Below are 21312 nucleotides of genomic sequence, written 5' to 3'. Positions count from 1 at the left end.
TTTCACACATGAATCAGTGAGAAAGAATTTTGAGAGAAGTTTAGAAATGGGAGATCACTGTGAGATAGTAATAAGTTGAATTGATCCTGGATGTTTCTAATCTAACATAAATAATGCGATGAAAACCATGGGGTTTGGTAAGCAAGTGTGGGCTGCAGGGAACACAGAGGAGACGTGCTGGCTGCACCAGGGTCTGTCTTGGGGAGTAGTGGACATGAATCTAATTTGACATAGATGAAGGCACATAGCTTGTTGAGGGCAAGGATAATGAATTAGTTTTCTGTGTCTTCCTAGCATGTGACTCTTACTAAAGTGCTCAGTGAAGGGTTGTTGAATAAATTAAGAAATCTGTATGCACACACACACACATACATACCCAGACAAACATAAAAATAAAACTTACAAAAGGAGAACCTTTAATACCAGCCTTGTATGTTAACAAAAAAGTTTATTTCTCTTATTTCATGCAGGTGGCAGGAGTAGTTCATAGAAAAGTTAGAATTAATGCAACTATTTATTGGGTACCTATGATGTGCCAGGTGCCTTTTCTGTATTTTCTCTTATCTTTACAACAGTCTATGAGGATTGTCTCTTCCCAGAGGAGAGACTGAGGCTCAGAGAGAATAGTTAACCTGGTCAAGATCATACAACTAATGTATCGACAGAATGCTGACTGCTCAATATCTGACCTCTAGAATCAACCCATTGCCACGGAAGAAAAGTCAAAGAAATTCAAGAAGAAGCAACAGGGGAAGCGCAGGACCCAGGGTGAAATCACAAAGGAAAGAGAGGATGAGTGTTTCAGCTGTGGGGATGCTGGCCAGCTCGTCTCTTGCAAGAAGCCAGGCTGCCCAAAAGTTTACCACGCTGACTGTCTCAATCTAACCAAGCGACCAGCAGGTTGGTGCTAAAATCCATTTAGGGTGCTCTTTGTTCTCTGCCGTAATTGTAACAGCCCCTTGGTCTTCCCAAGCATAGCGTTGAGGGGGTATGGTTCATGTTCTCATTCTGGAAATAAATGACAATAAAGGCTTGGAATCCTAGGTTACAGAGAAGCGAACAGAAGCTTACTCATTATATGTAAAGCACTTTATTTACAATTTATGTTATTTTATCCTCCCAGCAACCCATAAAGATGAGACCTTTTCACCTTCCCATGATGCAGATGAGGAAACTGAGAGTCCAGTTTGGTGAGATGAATTGTCACAATAGAGCATATAGATGGAGGAGCTGGATTGAAAGCCAGGTTTTCTGACCTCAAGGCCACTAAACCATGTTTCCTTTCTAAAGAAAGAGAGGTTAAGACAGCATAGAGTTTGGGGTTATTCCAGTCAGTGAGTTGTGGACTAGACACCCTTTTAGCCCCCCTCACCTACACCCCTCTGAAGGAGAGTCAACTGTATCAGCTAACGCGTGAGAGAGCTGCTTAGGCAGACAGTGTCTGGGAATTGGTAGCTGGAGAAGCCACTAACTTTTGAGCAGTTACTTGGAGTTAGAAGAGTTTTGAGGGACTTGGATATGTAGTCTGTTTTTGATGACAGAGAGATGAAAGCAGTACGGAGCCACTCCCAGTGAGATTATACGTCACTAGTGGCCTGCTTCCAGGAATTGCAGAAAGAGAAGAATTTTAGGGTGAGAGTGAGAGGAGTTTGTCTCTGAACTAGCTTTCCTTCAGTGTACAGTTGCTAGGGTAATGAAATCATATAAATGGAGGTAGTGTGAGGGCAAGGCCACAACATGACCTGTCAGCGCCAGGAAATAGAAATGGAGAATCGTTTCAAAATCAATAACTCAAGATTATAGCTGGCACAGGCCACAGTAGAACTGATCTTGCCTATGAGCCAGGAGTCAGGGCTAGCATAGTTTATTTGAAAACTATGAGCCGAGGCAGAAACACTGTCCATGACAGAGACTCTCAGGTGTCATGAAATGGGGGCAAATAGATGGTAAGTAAAGGTCTTTGCCACTGTTCTGTGTGCACAGTATAGGTAAAGTTTGTGCTGGTTTCAAGGCTTAAAATTGAGCAAAGGAAAATCTGTTCCCATTTTTCACAGTTGTGTATCAGTTCCCTATTCCTAAATATAACCAAATAAGCAGAAGTTTAAATAATTGAGATTATCCCCTTAGAGTTGAATATTTTAAAGGTTATATAAGACAAATGGAGTTTGCAAACCTGTGAAAGTACTATCTTCACATTCTATCTAAAGGGACATTTGGGTTTTTTTCCCCCTTGATAGAAATAGTCATAGTAATAAGAAATTACCTCTGCTTGTATATTTAGTTGATAATTACTTGCTACTTGGTACTTGGCTTTTATTTTTATGTGTTGTACAGGAGAATCTGAGATTCTGGGGCAAGGGGAGGTATTGGATGAGTGACCTGATCTGCAGAAGGTGGCAGTTTGAAATCACTCCTTTGACCCAGGCTCAGAGCCATGGCCCATTTCATGTACCTTGCTTATTTTCCTAAGGGTTTGTTTCACATCTGTGTTTTCAGGGAAATGGGAGTGTCCTTGGCATCAGTGTGACATCTGTGGGAAGGAAGCAGCCTCCTTCTGTGAGATGTGTCCCAGTTCCTTTTGTAAGCAGCATCGGGAAGGGATGCTCTTCATCTCCAAGTTGGATGGGCGTTTGTCTTGTACTGAGCATGACCCCTGCGGGCCCAACCCTCTGGAACCTGGGGAGATCCGTGAGTATGTGCCTCCCCCAGTACCGCTGCCTCCAGGCCCAGGCACTCACCTGGCAGAGCATTCATCAGGAGTGGCTGCTCAGGGGCCCAAGATGTTGGATAAGCTGCCTGCTGACACCAACCAGACACTGTCACTGTCCAAAAAAGCTCTGGCAGGAACTTGTCAGAGGCCACCGCTGCCTGAAAGACCTCCTGACAGAACTGACTCCAGGCCCCAGCCTGTAGATAGGGTCAGGGACCTTGCTGGGTCGGGGACCAAACCCCAATCCTTGGTATCCAGCCAGAAGCCACTGGACAGGCCACCTGCAGTGGCAGGACCAAGACCCCAACTATCTGACAAACCCTCTCCAGTGACCGGCATAAGCTCCTCACCCTCAGTCAGGTCCCAACCACTGGAAAGACCTCTGGGGACAGCTGACCCAAGGCTGGATAAATCCATAGGTGCTGCCAGCCCAAGGCCCCAGTCACTGGAGAAAGCCCCAGTCCCTACTGGTCTAAGACTTCCACCTCCAGACAGACTGCTAGTCACCAGTGGTCCCAAACCCCAGACTTCAGACAGGCCCCCAGACAAATCCCATGCTTCTTTGTCCCAGAGACTCCCACCTCCTGACAAAGTACTATCAGCTGTGGTCCAGACCCTGGTAGCTAAAGAAAAAGCACTGAGGCCCGTGGACCAGAATACTCAGTCAAAAAATAGAGCTGCTTTGGTAATGGATCTCATGGACCTAACTCCTCACCAGAAAGAACGGGCTGCTTCACCTCATGAGGTCACATCACAGATTGATGAGAAGATGCCGGTGTTGGAATCAAGCTCATGGACTGCCAGCAAAGGTCTAGGGCAGATGCCGAGAGCTGTAGAGAGAGGCAGTGTGGCAGATCCTATCCTGCAGCCACCAGGGAAAGCAGCAGTCCCTTCGGAGCACCCCTGGCAAGCGGTTAAATCACTCACCCAGGCCAGACTTCTCTCTCAGGCTCCTGCCAAGGCTTTTTTATATGAGCCAACAACTCCGGCCTCAGGAAGAGCATCTGCAGGGGTGGAGCAGACACCAGGGCCTCCCAGTCAAGCACCGGGCCTGATGAAGCAGGTGAAGCAGATGGCTGGAGGCCAGCAACTACCTGGACTTGCTGCCAAGAATGGGCAATCCTTCAGGCCTCTTGGGAAGGCCCCATCCTCCCTCTGTACTGAAGAGAAGAAGTTGGCAACCGCAGAGCAGAGTCCCTGGGCCCTGGGAAAGGCCTCACCAGGGCCAGGGCTCTGGCCCATAGTGGCTGGACAGACAATATCACCGTCTTGCTGGTCCTCTGGGAGCACACAGACATTGGCACAGACTTGCTGGTCTCTTGGAAGAGGGCAAGACCCTAAACCAGAGCAAAATACACTTCCAGCTCTTAACCAGGCTCCTTCCAGTCACAAGTGTGCAGAGTCAGAACAGAAATAATACGAGTAAATGTCACATGACCAGACCAGCTGCCCCCAGGGTTCTTGGGGAAGGGAAATCATCTTTCTTTTCCCCTCTTAAAAAAACAGACCCCAACACTTTCCCACTGTTATTCTTTCCTTATATCCCAACACTCAGAACTCTTGTGACATTAGCCAGTGGGGGCATGTGGTTGTGTAAACCATGTATGGAAATCCAAGTGGGCCCCAACCAAGGAGACAGACAGACTTGGGTCTTTTTCCTCCAACCTTTACACATGGTAACTTGAAATAAAAAGTCCACTCTGGAGTCAAGCATGGGATTCAATTCCACTGGTTAGGTTGGAAGCTAGAGGGCCTCTTGAAGCTATTTCTCTAGTTCTATGGAGCCCCATTGAGGGCCCTGATGAACACTTGGGAGGAACTGACATCTATTCATATCAGTGGTGATTTCTTGAGCATTCACATGTGCTAGGCCAGGTGCTAGTCACTGACAGGAGATACAGAGATAAAGAAGACCTGATCCCTGTGAGCCTAACATGCCTGCCTGGGTTCCCAGGCTGTTTTCATGAACCTTTGACCAGGAAATAACAGGAAGTTCTGAGGGGCCCTGGGGCTCCACAGACTCATTTTGTAATGTCCTCTGTGGCCCCAGAAGTGGTTGTGTTGAGTAAGTGTCTCCTGGTTGAGTGTGCACATTTATGCACACACCCTTATGTGGAGGTCTCCTCTATAGGTGAGAGGGGGTTGCATCAAGGCCATGTGGAGCTGTTGGCTGGGCAGAATCTAAAGATCTGTCCTTGGCAGAGTAGCTGGTTGTGGGGGCTGAGCTCTACAAGGACATAGCTTTCCCAGAGTATAAGAAGGCAATTGGCAAGCTTACCTTTCTCTTCTACTGATTTTCCTCCTTTTACATCAACCCACCCCATGCCTGCCCCCCAAACACTCAGGTGCTTTCAGATTTCAGAGTCGGGCAGTGGACATAGGGAATCTCTGGCAAGCTCTGGGCTAGATCTACCGCCGGCTCAGGGAGAGTGCCAGATCCTGATAGAAAATTACTTCTCTTTTGATCCTTTGCCCTCCTACCTGAATGGAGGGAGTCCTCTCCTTCACTGGTAGATTCTACCACCCTATCCCTGAGAATTGCTGTGTTCTATATTGAGAGCACCTGCCTGCTGACTTAGTTCAAAGGCAAGCCAGAACCCTTCCCCTATGACTGGCAAGATATGGTGTTTAGAGCAATGTCCAGTCTGAGAGATGATTCCTCATAACTGCTGATTATCTGTTACTGCTGCCCTGAGCTGGGGCCCAAGGGCTGGGAAATCTGTTGGTGCTACCCTGCCCTACTATTCACCCAGCTCACCAACTGCCAACAGGAAGTGCTGTTTGGCCAGTTCCTTCCCATTCACTCACTCCTCCTTTGTCCCTAGACCAAACGTTTACCTCTCTGCTTTGCCAACTTAGCCAGCAGCTTTAGCCAACAGGCCATCTCCTGGCCCAAATGTCTCCCGGCCATTCTGTCTCAGTTATGGCTTTTACACCCTCAACAGGATTCTGTATTTTGTCCCAATTTCCTCCTCCTAAGTTCCTATTGAGGTTACCCATATCATTTCTAAGGAGGGAACAATAGTTACAGAAGCATTTGCGCTTTATATAAAGATTAAAAGAAGAATTTGCATCTATTTCCCAAAGTCTGTCTCGGGATGAGACACTTGAACTCAGGCAGAGGTACGAGGCTGGGCAGGGCTGTCCCAAGTTTAGGGGCATACCTCTGCATCTCACTTAGACCTCGGAATCTCCTCTGTAAATTCCACCTGCCTAGTTCTCCCCTTTTCATCCTCTCTTCCCACATCATGAGAGAGGAAATGCTCTTTATTCAAAAGGAAGAGAAAACAAAGCATCTTATTTTCTTTTAAAAAAAATTTTAAACCATGGAAAAGATATTTTTAAAGAAATCCACCCAGAACATTAAAGTTCACTATATTAAGTATTTATCATGTGTGAGAATAATAAGTATATAACTGCAGCTAGTAGGTCCCTTTCCCTAATCTCTTAGGCTGTATGAGTAGGGTTTGCTTGGTGCCAGTCCTGTGCCCTTTTCTCTCCTGTCATCAGTAGTTGTGATCAGAAAAAGATATTCGCACTGCACTGTCAGAATCTCCTTTCACTATGTTGTGTGTTAAATTACCGTAGCTCTTTGTTTCATGAAATAAACTGTGAATTTGGGGGGGGGCGGGGTATGTGCAGGCTATGTAAAAAAATTTTAAGTGGAGAAGTTTGATCCTTAAATAGCTTCTCTGAAGTAGGCTTTGGTAGGTAATTGACTTGACAGCCGCTCTAGGACAAGGAGTTAAGGGAAAGGTGGGCCATGATTGGCCACTTTGTGATTTTGTTTTGGTTCTTTCCATTCTCCACCATTTACTGGAAACTTCCTTCCAGACTTGCCTGGGAAAACAACTTTTGAGTTGTGCTTGGGGTGGGGGATGGTGACAGTTCTTTATCTAAATGGATGGACAGCCAGGCTTTTGTGAGGGTTACTGAAAGACTCTTAGGTGGAATGGAAACTAGAAATTGAGCTATCAGGTCCACTGATAGCAGCATCTGATACCAGATTGTTAACATCATGAAAGCAGTCACCATACAATTAGAAGCAGAGTTAGAAGGACTGGACTGTTGGGAAATTGAGACCCTTGCATGAAGGACAGTGGTGAGGGAGTGACCTTGCCAGCCCTTGGGGACTCTCGTGGAGTCTTGTACTGAGACCTTTTTTCCAGAGGGCGTGAATTGGCAGTTGAAAGCTTTTCTCTTAGAAACTCCTGATCTTTGTGCAGGATGGTATTTTGGTATTTGGCCAAGGGCCTGGAAATCAGGATCTCAAAAGCGTCTGCCTCTAAGCCAGTCCTCAGGAAATGTTTCAGAGGGGGAAGCCATGGCTGGCTTCCATAGGTAGCTAAAGAACCAATATGTCTCCTAGCCCTGTTAAGTCAGAAAAACTGTTGAAATTTGAATTCAAAGCCTCATTTGCTTCTCCTGGAGCAAACCCATTGTAATAGCAAAATAGCTGTCATTGCTACAGAAGCATCCCAGGTTTTTAAATGTCTGCTTCCCCCTGAAGTTACTGAGTTTGAGGTGATTTAAATCACTGTGTTGATCCTCTAATGAAAAACTACCAAATCTGCATCTTTAGCATTGATGGAAATAATTATTTTATCTTCACATTCTCTACCCCACACTACAGTCAGGGCACGAAGTGCATCAGCGATCCTTTTCCAGGCTCAGCAGCATCTACTTACTGGAGCTGGACTCCCACGTCACATCATGAGAACAGAATGGCAGGAAGGAAGTCTGGTCCTGGCAGCTTCCCCTGTGGAGAGGAATCAGGAAAGCACTAAATGTGGATGGATTTTGCCCTCAGCTCTTAGAAAGTGGGTTTTCTCCTGAGGCTTTTTGGGGGATATCGTCATCCTCTTGGGGTTTGTCAACCAGGAGGTCAGAGTGACCCAGTGTCCTAACCTGAGATCATGACAAGAAAGGAGCTGCCACAGCCCCTTTTCCTGCTGAATAATGCTTGGGCTGCTTCATGTGCTAGACATTCCAGATCACTTAGAGCTAGGTAGCTGCTGCATGAGACTTTCGTTGGCTACAGCCAGTGAGCTCTCAGCTGAGCTTCCTAGGGCCAGTGCAGCAGGGCCAGAGGTGGCTGTAGTACAATTGAAATAAGAATAGATAATTGCTTTGAACACACACAAAAAAATGTAATGATGGTGCTAATTTTCTGGTATAAATAAGCACTGCCAAGGGGTGAGGGACTGGTGACTTGAGAAACCCGGGTTCCTGTTTGGGAGGAAGAAATTTCATGTGGAATGGTTTCTTTGAGGCTCTATAAGAGAAGGCAGAGCCTCAGTGAATCCTGCACCCAACCCTGGAGTGGTTCAGCGCAGTCCTAAATGGAAGAGATGCTGTATCCAGACGAGGGTGGTCATTGAGTTTCTCAGGGCTGGTGTCACCTTGTCACCTGGTGTAGCCTCCGTCCACACTGCCTAGGACAGGTTGGTAGAGAGCTCCTACTGTGGGGTTCTCCTTCGGTTACCTTCTGCCCCTCTCTACCTCTTCCACTCTCATGGGAGCACCTCTATTGCTTATGAAGACTAAGGGTAATATTTCTTAAGGAGGTGGAAAGAGTTTATTTTAATTAGAAATCCACCGCCTGAGAAGAAATGTTTCCTACCAGCATAAGCAAAATCATGTTAAACTCTTACATGGTCCCTTCTCTGGAGCTGCTTTCCCATGGCTTTCAAAACTTCAGGCTATTGAGGGGCTTCAGGTGTAACACGCTGGAAGTCCAGTAAAGCTTTGTGGACAGGAGATGAGCCCAGGGAGTAGGAGCAGAAGTGAATGGTCCTGGTGCTTTAAACTTCCAGGGGAGGGGCAGAGAACAGGCGGTCTCCAGGTCCAAGGTGGGTGCTGCCTGTGTGTGCATGTAGAGGAGTGTGTTGAAGATGGATGAGTGCAGCACACAGGAGCTCATGGAAGAGCAGCTAAGTCTTGGCAAAGAAACAAGCTGACAATAGAGATCTCTATATTTTTAAGAAAGGGGTGTGTGGGGGGGTGTCGGCTGAGGTCCATCACTGGTCTTTTGCCCCCTCCCCCCATAGATGGTCAGCTGTAAGTGAAACTCTTAGTGAAAAAGAGGGGAGCCCTGTAGGAGTCCCCATAAACATGTACTGTAATTCTTTGTATATAGAAAAATTACTGTAAAGTAAAGTTTAACTTTACTCTTATGGCCCTTGCCCTGTGTTTTGTTTGTTGTCCGTGGGGAGATGTAGCTTTAACAGGAGGGAGGATGTGTTTGGGTGAGAGCAGAACCAGCCCCTGAGATAGTTCCCAGGTCCGGGACTTGGTGGAGGTGAGCCTCTCCTCTAAGCATCTCCCAGGAGTTGTGTGGGTTTTCTCCCTGCAGCCACCATCTGCCAGAATGTTTTTCACTTCCTTTGGGAATGGCTGCTGTCTGTTTTAGCCCCTATACAGGAAGCTTCCATTACCCATAAAGGAAGGGTATTTTGAGGAATTGGTTTTAAAAAGGGAAGTGGAACCATAGTACTTTCTGAGTGTGAGTCTGGCCATTCTAGCCAGGTTTTTAGTTCTTCAGAGATAGGTGCTAGGCACTGTAGAAGACCTGGCCCAGGCCTCCCATACTAGGAAGAACTGCCATATGCTTTTTAGTTGAAGAGGAAGCATCAGCCCTGTGTACAGTAATGCCTGATACTTCTAAGGCCCAAAAATATACTTTGAGGGAATCTTGGGAGTCTGTCTCTCCTTCTGACCTAGTCCTGAACTTCCTACCCCTTCAGCACAAAGCCCTGGGGCGGGGGGTGGGGGGGTAGCGTGAGAAGACAAGCATTCAGTCCTAGAGTTACTTTTTGCTCTGGATCTTCAGCATCCTGAACTGGGTGATGGTCACCTCATTTTATAGGTGAGAAACTCAGGCTGAGTTCAGGTCCCTTTTCTGTTGATAGCTGAACTGGATCCCAGTCTGGATCTAAAAGACCTTTCTGTCTTGCAGAATGTAGGATTCTTCTTCCATTAAACCACATTGTAAGATATTGCTGAGAAGCTTAGGATCTGAGCCACAGGCATGACTCATGGACCTAGACATGACAGTAGTGGTAGAACCAGCCAGTCTGAGGTAGGAGTACTTGACCCTTTGATCTCTGGACACCATTTAAACCTTGCTCTTCTCGACACCAAGATGGAATCGTAGAGCTTTGCATTGCCCCAGCCACAACCTCTCACCTATCTTTGTCTCCCCTAAAGAACAGGAAAAAGCCCTTTTGTTTCTCTATTATCTCAGCTGCATCCCTGGGGTGAAGTTACTTGGTTTCCAAAAGAGTAAGAGCTGGTAGGAGCCTTAATATAGGAAGTTAGGACAGCCAGGTGGTCCCAGAAAGAACTAGGTGTCTTGGCACAGCAGGGAGAGGGGCTGAGTGTGATTCACAGTGCATTGATTTTATTTACAAATCAGAAGCCACTTAAATAATCTGAAGACACAAGTGCTGTCCAGGGCAGGAGCCTGGGTCCAAATAAGCCTTTACCCTCCTCGTGCCCATCAGTCAGACAAATGCTGCCTCCATTCCATGGGCCAGCACAGGCAGGTGCCACCCCTGCTGCCATGGGGACTGGGGGTAGCTCAGAGAGTTGACCACTCAACCCCAGATGAGAGCTAGGTCTAGCTCTTCTGGGGGAATCCCTTTAATATCCCCTTCAGCCCCCCCAGGCCAGGTGAGCTGAGCGGTGGTGACTCAGTGATGACAACAGCTGTAGAAGTAGGGGTTTGCCTTCTGGCCCAGGTCCACGCCCTTGTCCTCTGTCAAAGAGAGGTGGCAACTTAGCACCGTTCTGTTTGGGATCAGGTAACTTGTGAAGGGGGCAAGATGCAGCGGGCCTAGAGGAAGTCTCCAGAGAGGCTGGGGAAGCACACACCTGTCATCACCTGGAAGGCAGCCACACTGACGTAATCCTCTGCCACTTTCTGGAAGAGCTCGTCTGGCAGGAAAAAGGACAAGTCAGTGAGGGCTCAAAGCCAGTAACCCTGGAATCACCCAATAACCCAGCCCTCTAGGCTCTTCTCTGCCGCCTCTGGTGCCCCTGCCTGTTCTGCTGTGAGGCCCAGGACAGCACTCACCCACACTCTGGCCTGTCTTGCTGGATGTTTCAAAGAGCTGAGCTTTGATATCTGTAAGGAGAAATGACTAAAGCCTCCTACCTGAGAATCAGGTGGACAAAAAGGGGAAGGCTAGCAATTCAGGGAATCTTAATGGACCCCACACATTCAGGGAGGCCAGAAGACTTTCCCAAGGGATCTTGCCATGGCAGCTAAGGCAGTCCCTATTTTATGATCCACCCAAGCAGCCACTTCCCCCACCCCCAGAGAGCTGAGGAATAGCTACTGTCTGCATAGTCCTGGACGTCGTGGAAGTCCACACGTCGACGCCGCCTGTCCTCCTCCAGCAGATCACTCTTGGTGCCGCACAGGTAGATCTGACAGCCCTGGAGCAGAAGGCAAGGTCAGGGTCACTCCCATGGACCACCAGCCTCTGGTCCTCTGGTGAGGTCTGGCACTTACCTCCTCTAGGTTGCGCAGTTCCTTCACCCAGAACTTTGCCCGCTCAAAGCTGCTGCTGTCCGTCAGGTCTTGATGTGGGACGCACAGGAAACACACCAAGGGTCAGGGGCTGTTCTCTAAGGCCGGCCTGACACCCAACCCTTCTTGTTTGAGGAACAGGCCAGAGCCTCTCTTACCATAGCAGACGATGGCAGCTTTGGCACCCCGGTAGTAGATTCGGCTCATCGCCTCGTAGCGCTCAGAGCCTGCTGTGTCCTGAAGGGCAGGGGGCAGCTCAGCCCTGGCCTGAGTTACTGAGCTACTCCCCAAGACTGCAAACTACTATCACGTCCTTCAGACCCCTATTTTTAAACTGGGGTTTAGAGAACGGCCTCTAAGAGACAAGTCAGTCAGTAATAGGAGAACCTAAGCCTCCTCAGGATTGGGTGATCTCAGGACTACTTGCCCAGGGGACTTACCCAAATACCTAAAGTCACCGTCCGGTCTCCAACGGACATCACCTTGGCCACGAAGGCGGCCCCGATGGTCTGCAATCAGGGGGAAGCGATCAGGGCCGCGGGTGCCGGTCAGCTCCCTCCCACTCGTGCCCGGCCCCGCGGAGCGCACTCACGTTCTGATAGGGCCCCACCAGGAAGCGGTCGTGCACGTATCGTTCCACCAGGCTCGTCTTGCCCACGTACTCCTTGCCCAGCATCACCACCTTGACGTCCACGCGCTGCCCGCTCATGCTCCCGGGGCCGCCTCACCCGCGTCAGGGTCCTGAGCGGGGGCGGAGGCAAACCCGGATCTCCGCTCAGGCAGGCAGCGCCCAAACCTCGGTCCCCGACCCCAGGCACCAACCTACGACTGGAGACACTGCGTCGGCTCGGCCTCCGGCAGTGCCCCCGTCTGCCCCGTTCTCTGGCCCCAGGCGCGGATCCTCCTTCGAAGTCCCCCCAGGACTCGGGGCGGCCTGAGAGCGCGCGCGGCAGCGCCCTTAACGGCGCCGCACGCCACCGCCCAGCTCGTTTGCTGGGCTTAGGCGTCGTTCCCGCACGGATTCCCCACGGAACCTGGGGCCCTTTCAACCTGGGTCAGACCCGCAGCTCCGCGACTCCCGCGGGGGAGGGGGAGGGGTGAGGAGGGAGGGGCGGGGCCGCGGGATCACGTGTGCGGGCGCCGGAAGTGGTGGGTATTGCGCGGATGCGCCGGAAGTTGCGCGCGGCCGGACAACTCCTCATGGCGGCGGCGGCTTCTTGGGCGCGGTGCGGTGGTGACTGAGCTGCGAGCCTGGAGGGCGTGCGCCGAGCCGCGGCCCGGCCTCCGCGTGCCCACCCCGGGCTTTGCACCCCTGATGCTGCTTGGATGCTGAGCCCGCCCCGGCCGGGACGATGGTGAAGTATTTCCTGGGCCAGAGCGTGCTCCGGAGTTCCTGGGACCAAGTGTTCGCTGCCTTCTGGCAGCGGTACCCGAATCCCTATAGGTACGTGGCCCTGGAAAGAGCAGTCCTCCCCTCTCGCTGTTTGGAGATCGAAGTGTGGGGCCGGGAAGGACTCGACATCGAGTCGGAGGTAGGGGATCGGCGGAACCGTGGCCATCTGTAGGTTAAGAAAACCCTATCCGGGAAGCGGCCAGGCCTGCAAGGTAGTGGAAAGAGGCTGGGCCTGGGCCGTGGTTTACTTGAGGCTGTAGTCCAAGGTTCTCTCATTTCGGGGTGGTGAGACAGGAAGAGGCGGGGGAACTTGAGTTGGGAGGGATCTTGAGGTTGGAAATCCGGGCGTTGGCCAACTCCAGTGCCTGTGGCATTCTCCACGGGTGTAATAAATCATGAGGTCCAGCTGGACCGGTCAGCGAGGGGGCGGGAGTTGGAATTTGCCTGCGGATAGGCTCAACGAACTCTAGATCAGGTCCGAGGCACGCCACTTATCACTGCCGATGATCGTGCCAAGTTTGGGGAAGGCATGGCCATTCTGGGCCAGGAGGCTCCAAATGGGAAACCCAACAGGCGGCATGCTCCCTAGAGTCACCTTTACTCTGATACTTGCAGCAAACATGTCTTGACGGAAGACATAGTGCACCGGGAGGTGACCCCTGACCAGAAGCTCCTGTCCCGGCGTCTCCTGACCAAGACTAACAGGATGCCCCGCTGGGCCGAGCGACTGTTTCCTGCCAATGTTGCTCACTCGGTGTACATCCTGGAGGATTCTATTGTGGACCCGCAGAACCAGACCATGACCACCTTCACCTGGAACATCAACCATGCCCGGCTGATGGTGAGACTACCCTCCCCTTGTTCCCCCAGAAGTAGAAAACTCCAGGTACCTGTGGCTAGGGAGCCATGAAGGAAATTCTATGGTCTGGGGCAGATCTGGGTTACTAGGGAGTGATAGCTCTAGAGTGTAACTCAGATGATCTTTTCAGCTGGTTAGTATCTCCGGACCAGTCTTTTAACTCATTGATACTGAGGGTACCTGTTCTACAGAGTTGTTCCAAGTACTAAATACAGAGTACCCTCACTGTGCCTGGCACATGTATAGTTTGGGCTCACAGGAGTGATGCTGAGGAAGGGAGGTGGTAATTTTCAAACAGGAGTCCATCAAGCCATAAGGAATTCCTTTGTGCCTCAGAGGGGAGAGGTTCTGGGCCTCTTGCCCCATAATTAGAGGAGTTCTGTCTTATGATGTTTATTAAGACATTTATCTGTCTTATGTAATGGATTTTTGTCTGAGATTTTGGTGGAAGAGGTTCATACACATTTTGATTTTTTTGCACATAAAAAAGCTTGAAAACTTTAAAGAAAGCTAGTGCAGTATTTTCTCGCTTGTGAATATTCTAAAAGCTTTCAGAGAACTCTTCATTCTCTTTCTCAGCTAATCTTCACAGTGACCCTGGAAAGGTGGGTATTACTCTCTATTATGCAAAGAGGGAAGTGAGGTTCAGAGAGGGGAAGTGTCCTGCAAGGTCACAGAGTGAGCAGGCACCTTGATATTCTCCCCCAGAGTTTTCTGAAGGCTTCACAGCAGACTATCCTGAGGGCATAACCTGTTTTTATAAATTACAAAGATAGTGATCCAGCTGTCAAGACATGTGTTTTAAGTGTTTCTTTTGGAAATACTGGTCCACTTCTCTGATAATGAGCTGTGACGACTGCCAGATTTCCATTTTGGAAATGGGAGCTCAAGAGCTGTAGTGGTGGAAGGCAGGCTAAAAGCACTGCATGGAAACCTAGCAAACAAAATCTAGGACCAGGATAGAGCTGGAAGGCACCCTACTGATCTCGAGTCTGTATGCCTTTTAGTTTGAAGAGTTAGAGGAGAGGTGTTAGCAAAATGGCCTTTTTTATGTTCTTGCTCTTCCTAAAATGCAGATTTGGCATACAGTAGGTGAAAGAAGTAGGTTTTCATTTTATTGCCTTACCTTGTGAAAGAGAGGCAGGGGATCACATTGATGTGCAAGTTTGGTAAAGTGAAAGACACCCCCACAGTTGTGGTTGGCCTGATTCCCCGCACAGGTGGTGGAGGAACGATGTGTTTACTGTGTGAACTCTGATAACAGCGGCTGGACCGAAATACGCCGGGAAGCCTGGGTCTCCTCTAGTTTATTTGGTGTCTCCAGAGCTGTCCAGGTGAGCAGCTTTGTGGGGGTGCTGGGTCTTTGGGGGCCCAGGCATTTGGCACAAAGGCTTGGCTAGGGATCAGTGGGAAGCTCCAAATCTTTACCCCTTTCTTCTTTTGCCAGGAATTTGGCCTTGCCCGGTTCAAAAGCAATGTGACCAAGACTATGAAGGGCTTTGAATACATCTTGGCCAAGCTGCAAGGTGAGGGCTCTGGGCACAAAGAGAAGCTGGAGTCAAGTCCTAGCTGCCCTGATTTGTGTGGAGTCTGTGGCTATCACCACCCCACTCTAAGCCTGGGACTCCTGATCTCTCCCCTGGGGCAAATACCACCTTTCCAATGGGGCCTGGCCCAAAGAGGGTGAATGTCATGGAGGGGTGATGAAATAGGTCTTCTTGGCATTCTCTGAAGCCAGCCCCTGCCCTTTGCTGCAGGTGAGGCCCCTTCCAAAACCCTTGTTGAGACAGCCAAGGAAGCCAAGGAGAAGGCAAAGGAGACGGCACTGGCAGCTACAGAGAAGGCCAAGGACCTTGCCAGCAAGGCGGCCACCAAGCAGCAACAGCAGCAGCAGCAGTTTGTGTAGCTAGCCCAGGCCCTGGTGCGGTAGGACACCTGACCACCCGGCTCAAATCCCTCCACCCTTTTCCCCCTTGTACTTTATTAAAAGTCAACTTCCAGCCCTTTCTACTGTCTGGGTGGTGGGTTGGGGGTGGGTGTCCCGTTTGCCATTTACAGTGCACCAGGCATGTTACCATGTCTGAGCTGGGCCTGCTTACTCCCGCATCGGGCAGCTGAGGACAGGCACAGAGAGGCGCGGTGAAGTGCCCAGGGTCACAGGCATTGTGCAGATGCAGTGGTAATAAATGCTAGACTGTAAGCTCCATGAGGGCAGGGGCCTTTATTGCACTCTCTGATGTGTCCCAAGTACCTGGAACAATGCCTAGCACATAACAGGCACTCAATAAATACTTGTTGAATTCAGTCAGCCCTAGCTCTGGAGTCAGAAAGCTTTAGTTTGAATCTTGACTCCGTGCTTTCCTGGCTTTGGACCTCAGGCAAGTCATCTCACTCAGCCTCGTCCCGCCCATGAACTGGGGACAGACAGCCCCCAACTGTGAAAATTAAAGGGACACTGCTGGTTTGGTCAACAGTGTCAGTAATGGCTACTGATCTCATTTCCTCTTTTCCAGTTTGTCTGCGGCTGGGAGTTCCCCATTTTCATCGGGCAAGACCATGTACAGGAAGTTAGTAAAGAGGCTTTTAATGAAAATACTGTACAGTATCTGGGACAAAGGCCAGAGAGCCTTGTCTAGGAAGGAATGTGAGGGCCCAAGAGGCTTCCTGCCCCCTTGGGGACAGCAGAGCCAAGTGCTACAAAAAAAAAGGCCTGGAAGAGTGGCCCAGGCCTAAGCTGCCTGCCCCGTGGGGCTCAGGGGAAACCCAGGCACCCCTCCCCCAGGAGGCACAGCCGGTGGCAAGGTTGGGGGCAGGCACCTATTCCCACACAAGGGTCCTTTTAGTCCATTGCAACAGGAGGTGACTCCGAGCAGCCCCTGAGGCTTTGGGGAGGACTCCTGCCGGCAGAGCGGAGAGTAGTCTGAGGGTAGAGGCCCACTTTGGGGCGGTGAAGGTCATAGCCAGGTGGTTCTGCTGTGTGAGTAGCTGTGCTCCTGGCCTGCGCCGAAGCCCCGCAGCAGCTCAGCCTCGCCCCCGAACACCAGGCTCTCCACGTCCACCTCTGCCTCCTCTACACAGGGAAGGGTCCAGTCAGCAGACCCGGCCCACTCAGTCTACACAACCCCTCAGCTTCGGGGCACTCACCTTGGTCTGAGTCCGAACGCTCCGACGAGAGGCCTGAAGAGTCCAGGCTGTCTGCCCGTGGCCGCTCCCTCTCACCTGGCCCCGCCAGCCCCCGGAGCTGCTCCAGCTGCTGCTGCAGGCTCTGCTGCTTACTGCGCAGCTTCTCCTTGAGCCGCCGCGCCTGCTGCTCCTGCTCCTCAAGCTTCTGCAGGTCCCAAGGGAGCAAGGGGCTGTGGGGTCAGCTGCCTGGGGGCCCGGGGCTCATCCCACCACACCTCAACAGTGACTGTCCGCTCCGGACCAGGGGCGTCTAAATTTGGGCCCCAGAGAGCTCCCGCATCTTCCGGGAAGCCAGCCCTCCTGCCCTCTGGGCCCATGTAAATGGCCTGTGAACGCTCTCGTCTTGAGGAGTTGGGGAGGGCGGGCACCACGATCTCAGGCCTTCAGAGCCTGGTCCAGCGATGTGAAAGGAGTCTTGTAGTGGCGAGCAGCAGGTTTTGGGGAGGACTGCCGCACACCTGCAAGCGGGCACCATGGCTCAAGGTGGCCACCTCCAGGTAATAGCCAGTTCCAGCCACATGCAAATGGGCTTGGTGCTGCCAGACATCCTAATTTCTTTAAGAGAAGCTGGAAAGTCAGACTTTTTCATGTCAAATGTCCTTTGTGCTGCCAACTAATTTAAATTTTTAGAAAACTGTAGACCGAACCGAGGCTACCAGTTTGTGACTCCTAGTCAAGTCTCTCCCAGGAACCCTGTGCCTTCAGCATTAATCCTCCTCAAGCTCTGCCAGCCTGGGTTCCAGGGACTTAGAGGGCCAAGGGTCCTCGCACCAGAGCCTTTGGTGGGCAGAAGTCTGCATTAGTCAACAAGAAGGGGAGTACTGGATGAGGGGACACTTGTACTGGGTGCAGAAGGATAAGTAAGAGCTGCCTAGGCAAAATGGGGCAGGAAGAAGCATCATAGCAGAGGGAAACTGAGAAGAGCATAGAGACTTAAGCTTTTCTGGTGGGGCACAGGGATATGGGAGACCAAAAGCTGACCAGTAGCAAGGCCTGAGTTGTGAAGGGCCTGCAGTTTTGCAGGAACTGGGACTGTCCTGTCAAGAGCCACAGAAGGTTTCCAGCAGTAGACCTAAGGAGATCTGTGTGCTACAAAGAACATTCTAGGGCAAGATTGAAGACGGCCTGGAGAAGGCAAAATAGGTAGGGCCAGGAAAGGGGGTATAGGACTTCAAGGAAGGAGCAATCCCTAGCTCCTGCCCATGGGCCAGCCAGCACCCAAGGGGCACACATTATCTCTCCAAGAACCACGCCAGGCAAGCTCCATGTGAGAAATGGGCCTGCTACCTGACCAGGGTGTCCTTCAACAGAGTCCAGGGATGCAGGCACTATGGGGTGGTGCTGACGTTCCCTACACCGTGATTTACTTGCTGCATAAGCACCTGGATCTCTCTACCACAACCCCTGGTGCCTACAACAGGTCCTGGTAGAACAGGTGCTCAATAAACACTTGAAGGAAACTGCAAATCAGGGAACTTGGGCCTGGGTTATGATTCTGCCTCTCATTAGCTGTGCTGCTTGGTCCTTAGCCTCCTGTGCCCCCATTTCTTCCTAGGCCAAAAGGGCCAAAAGGACAAGAAAAGGCCTCTTGTTTCCAAGGCCACTTTTAGTCCATTCCCTAAGCTCCCATTGGGGGTGGGAGTAGGGGTGCTGCCTGGGGCATACCCCACTCCTGTCCACCAGGGGGTGCTGAGCTTAGCCCAGGCAACGGAAGGGCCCTGGGAGGATAGGTGACTGACTTCCTCTGACCTTCCCCTCTCCTGGCCTCTGGAACTACTCTCCAAAATGGTATCAGAGTAGAGGGCTCAGAACCGGAGGCCTTGAAGGATGGGAGAGTGAGAGAGTGAAAACCAGCCCTCTGCAGTTCTAGGGACCCTGACACATGACACATCAAAATATTGTCAACAGACATGTCCCTCCTTACAGAGGAGGGTAAAGTCCAGAGAGAGGCTAAGTGACTTGCCAGTTAGGATTGAAGTGATATAATAGCTGTAATAGCCGTGAACATTTACTGAGCAAACTCAAGCCTCAGAACAATCCTTACTTTCTGCTTTTCTTCCTACTTCACACATATGGAAGCTAAAAGCATAGAAAACTGTCCCATGTCACACTGTTGACCTATGACCTCAGGCATCTCTCCCCAGTTCCACTCAGCCCCTCCCTACTATACCTCTCAGGAGTTCTGGCAGGTTGGCCCCAGGGTGCAGGGGTAGCTCCATACCTGGATATGCATCCTGGCCCAGCGCAGAAGGCTCAGTGTGGTGTACCGGGCACAGTCAGCCCCGAGGGGCATCTGCTGTTTTAGCTCTTCCAGGCACCTCTTCAACTGGGCCCTCCTGCAGGGGAAGGGGTCTGGAGGGCAGTGCCAGCCCAGCCTTGCTGGCCACAGGGGCAGTAGGGGAGGGGAGGCCAGAGGGAGGTGGTTCCTGGGGCCTGGTGATGTCAGGCAAAGCTAGGACTCACCTGCGCTTCTCCAGCTCGTTGTGCACAGACCTGTCAATGCCAGGGAGGATGGGGTGAGGGGGTGTCAGCTACTACCACACCCTCAGTCCCAGGGGCTTAAAATCCACTATAGTTGTCTGCTCCAAACTAGCCCAATGTGGGGATCTTGTGCCGGCCTTGGGCACTGGAATCCCCAGGAGAGAAAGAGACAAATGGGGCCAAAAGCTGGGAGGCCTGCCCAGGTGGTTGTGGGGTCCGAAAGAGGCCACCTACCAGCAGTCAGGAAGGGCTTCCTGGGCAGAGATGACAGTTGAGCTGGGCCAGAAACAAGCTATCCAAAGTGGGTAGTGGAAGGAGAGGCATTAAAATTGGAGGGAATAGCATGTGCAAAGGGCTGACACGAGAGAAGAGGAGGAAGCCTGTGGGAGAAATCGAGTGGAGTGAGATGTGGAGTGTGCTAGTGTGAGTGGAAGAAGGACCCTGAAGTATCCTATTTATAGCTCCTGACACAACAGGGGTGCTCAAGAAATAGTCCCTGAACGAATAGAGGGGAGTGAGGAGATGGCAGGAGAGGTCTGAACTGCCTCCAGAGTGAGGATCTGGCCCAGAAGATGCAAGCAACAAGGAGGAAGTGGGCAAAGGTGAGGCCCGATGAAGGGACCCATCCCCCTCCTCTCCCCACCGTCCCCAGCACTCCTCACCGCCCACTGTCCAGCGTGCCAGAAGCTTGGGGGGATCGCTTCCTCCTCTTGTTGACTGGGCCCGGACTGCGGTGCGGGCACAGGGACGCGTAGCCATGCTCAGCTTCTGCCAGAGACAGCCCCCGCCCGCTTCAGGCTGGGGCTGGTCCCTGCAGGCGCCCCTGGCAAGGCACGGTCAGGGAAGGGTTTTTGGCGCCAGGGCCATTTTCCCAACCCCACCACCCCCGCCAAACTGAGAAAGGGTGCCTCAGGGTTACTGCCTAAGGCCATGCATGCATCCTTCCAGTTGGGAGCCAAGTCTAGTCCAGGCCTGTGTCAGCGAGGTTGCTGCCTGGAGTCTGACCAATGTTTCTTCCTCACCTCTCTCGCGGCGCTCTAGGAACTCGGCCGCCTGCAGCAGGACCTGGATATTGCTGGCCACAGGTTCCATGTCGGAGACAGCTGGTGGCGGGCGGGCCTAAGGTGCTGGCCCGAAGAGCGGCTGCACCACTTTTGTTACAATGTAACTGACACGGTGCAACAAACACAGGGGCCCCGGCCCCGCCTCCGAGACACCCCGCCCCCGGACGGCCCAATTCTTGGCCCCGCCCCTCTGGAAAGGGACCAGGGAACCGCAGCCCACCTCCACGGGCCAGCCCGGCCCCTCAGACTCCCAGGGCTGCCACGGGCGCTTCCTCCAGGCCCAGTTTTTGAGTGAGTCCCCAGGCTGAATGGGGCCGCATCTTGCCCATTTCGTTCAGCGACCCCACGCCGACTACTTGGAGTATCAGGGCCTCAGTTTCCAGCCCGGAGTTGATAGCGAAGACTCTGCCCCTAGAATGGTAATCCGGGCACCCGTGGTCTCTGGGAGGCCCCAGCTCGACTGCTGCACGTGGGCGCCACGGAGGCGGGGCCAGCGGGCACCTTTGCCCATTTGCCCATTGCCTACTGCGGCTTGCTGTCGTCACCTTCAGGGCGGGGCCGGGGAGCTTGTGAGGCACTATTGGCTGCGTTCGGCCCCACCCTCCCCCTCCGCTGGCCTACAAGTTCGGGCGGGAAAAGGAGCAGGTTTCAAATTTGAAAACCCGGGCGATTGGGCGGGGTTGGGCGGGAACGGAACTGCAGTGCGCAGGCGCCAGGGGAGGGGGCACGGATCCAGCTCCCAAGGCTCGGGGGTCTGTGCCCTAGCCTGCCTGCCATCTGCCCCTGTAGACCCCTGCTAGGCCTCAGCTTCCTATTGTGGTGAAGGGGAATGGTCTCCTGGCTCCTCCTCCCCCTCATCTGCAGGGAAACTATTGTTGCTAGGAAAATGTCAGTAGGGGGTACCAACTTCACAAACCAGGCCATACTCTGGAAGCAGGCGACCTAGTTTGTAGGGGAGCCCTGGGTTCTGGAGCCGACAAGGTTGGGTTCCTCTCCTGTCCCTGCTGCTTCTCAGCCCTGTGACTGGGAAGTGATCTCGCTCCTGTAAGTTCAGGAAGCCCTGTGACGACAGCGCTGTCGCAGGAC

General features: G+C 51.9%; 4 protein-coding genes across 15 annotated transcripts in view; 2 read left to right on the top strand and 2 right to left on the bottom strand.

The window, feature by feature from the left end:
• Nucleotides 1-8886, top strand: part of NSD1 (nuclear receptor binding SET domain protein 1) — a 146129-nt gene extending 137243 nt beyond the window's left edge. For all 8 annotated transcript variants that reach the window (XM_006927884.5, XM_019838275.3, XM_023259154.2 and 5 more), the window contains 2 exons: nt 696-900; nt 2497-8886. In XM_006927884.5, the coding sequence (XP_006927946.3) occupies nt 696-900; nt 2497-4127 (1836 nt within the window). In that variant the 3' untranslated portion in view covers nt 4128-8886. The remainder of the gene's footprint in view (nt 1-695; nt 901-2496) is intronic.
• RAB24 (RAB24, member RAS oncogene family) lies at nt 429-12331 on the bottom strand. 5 transcript variants are annotated; one of them, XR_006583819.1, is made up of 10 exons: nt 11839-12331; nt 11687-11755; nt 11405-11483; nt 11229-11296; nt 11053-11152; nt 10788-10838; nt 10586-10648; nt 2453-7469; nt 1151-1284; nt 429-1008 (listed from the first exon to the last, which is right to left on the bottom strand). XR_006583819.1 is itself a non-coding variant. In XM_006927887.4 (9 exons), the coding sequence occupies exons 1-8, from the start codon at nt 11953-11955 to the stop codon at nt 7417-7419; spliced, it is 600 nt and encodes a 199-aa protein (XP_006927949.1). In that variant the 5' UTR covers nt 11956-12331; the 3' UTR covers nt 429-1008; nt 7399-7416. The 5 variants fall into 5 exon arrangements, 3 of the variants coding, with proteins under 3 accessions (XP_006927949.1, XP_006927948.1, XP_044890869.1); XM_006927887.4 differs by lacking the exon at nt 1151-1284 and having other exon boundaries at nt 7399-7469; XR_006583822.1 differs by lacking the exon at nt 10788-10838.
• Nucleotides 12332-12444: 113 nt separating this feature from the next.
• PRELID1 (PRELI domain containing 1) lies at nt 12445-15812 on the top strand. The gene is made up of 5 exons (XM_003981213.6): nt 12445-12690; nt 13255-13480; nt 14719-14832; nt 14946-15024; nt 15256-15812. Exons 1-5 carry the CDS (start codon nt 12599-12601, stop codon nt 15402-15404), a joined length of 660 nt encoding a protein of 219 aa, XP_003981262.1. The 5' UTR covers nt 12445-12598; the 3' UTR covers nt 15405-15812.
• Nucleotides 15813-16066: 254 nt separating this feature from the next.
• MXD3 (MAX dimerization protein 3) lies at nt 16067-20409 on the bottom strand. The gene is made up of 6 exons (XM_003981248.6): nt 20185-20409; nt 19825-19930; nt 19145-19174; nt 18903-19017; nt 16643-16826; nt 16067-16568 (listed from the first exon to the last, which is right to left on the bottom strand). The coding sequence occupies exons 1-6, from the start codon at nt 20252-20254 to the stop codon at nt 16453-16455; spliced, it is 621 nt and encodes a 206-aa protein (XP_003981297.1). The 5' UTR covers nt 20255-20409; the 3' UTR covers nt 16067-16452.
• Nucleotides 20410-21312: the final 903 nt, after the last annotated feature.

This window comes from Felis catus, chromosome A1 (assembly GCF_018350175.1).
Source record: "Felis catus isolate Fca126 chromosome A1, F.catus_Fca126_mat1.0, whole genome shotgun sequence".
Lineage (NCBI taxonomy): Eukaryota > Metazoa > Chordata > Mammalia > Carnivora > Felidae > Felis > Felis catus.
The sequence above is the reverse complement of the archived record's forward strand: the minus strand, read 5'-3'. Positions and strand labels throughout refer to the sequence as shown.

Coding starts and splice junctions, on each gene's coding strand:
- PRELID1 (XM_003981213.6), top strand. CDS start 12,599: ATGGTGAAGTATTTCCTGGGCCAGAGCGTGCTCCGGAGTTCCTGGGAC. Junction 13,481..14,718: donor TCAACCATGCCCGGCTGATG/GTGAGACTACCC, acceptor TTCCCCGCACAG/GTGGTGGAGGAACGATGTGT. Junction 14,833..14,945: donor GTGTCTCCAGAGCTGTCCAG/GTGAGCAGCTTT, acceptor TTCTTTTGCCAG/GAATTTGGCCTTGCCCGGTT.
- RAB24 (XM_006927886.5), bottom strand. CDS start 11,955: ATGAGCGGGCAGCGCGTGGACGTCAAGGTGGTGATGCTGGGCAAGGAG. Junction 11,756..11,838: donor TGGTGGGGCCCTATCAGAAC/GTGAGTGCGCTC, acceptor CCCTGATTGCAG/ACCATCGGGGCCGCCTTCGT. Junction 11,484..11,686: donor CGGTGACTTTAGGTATTTGG/GTAAGTCCCCTG, acceptor CCTGCCCTTCAG/GACACAGCAGGCTCTGAGCG.
- MXD3 (XM_003981248.6), bottom strand. CDS start 20,254: ATGGAACCTGTGGCCAGCAATATCCAGGTCCTGCTGCAGGCGGCCGAG. Junction 19,018..19,144: donor AACGAGCTGGAGAAGCGCAG/GTGAGTCCTAGC, acceptor CTTCCCCTGCAG/GAGGGCCCAGTTGAAGAGGT. Junction 16,569..16,642: donor GCGTTCGGACTCAGACCAAG/GTGAGTGCCCCG, acceptor TTCCCTGTGTAG/AGGAGGCAGAGGTGGACGTG.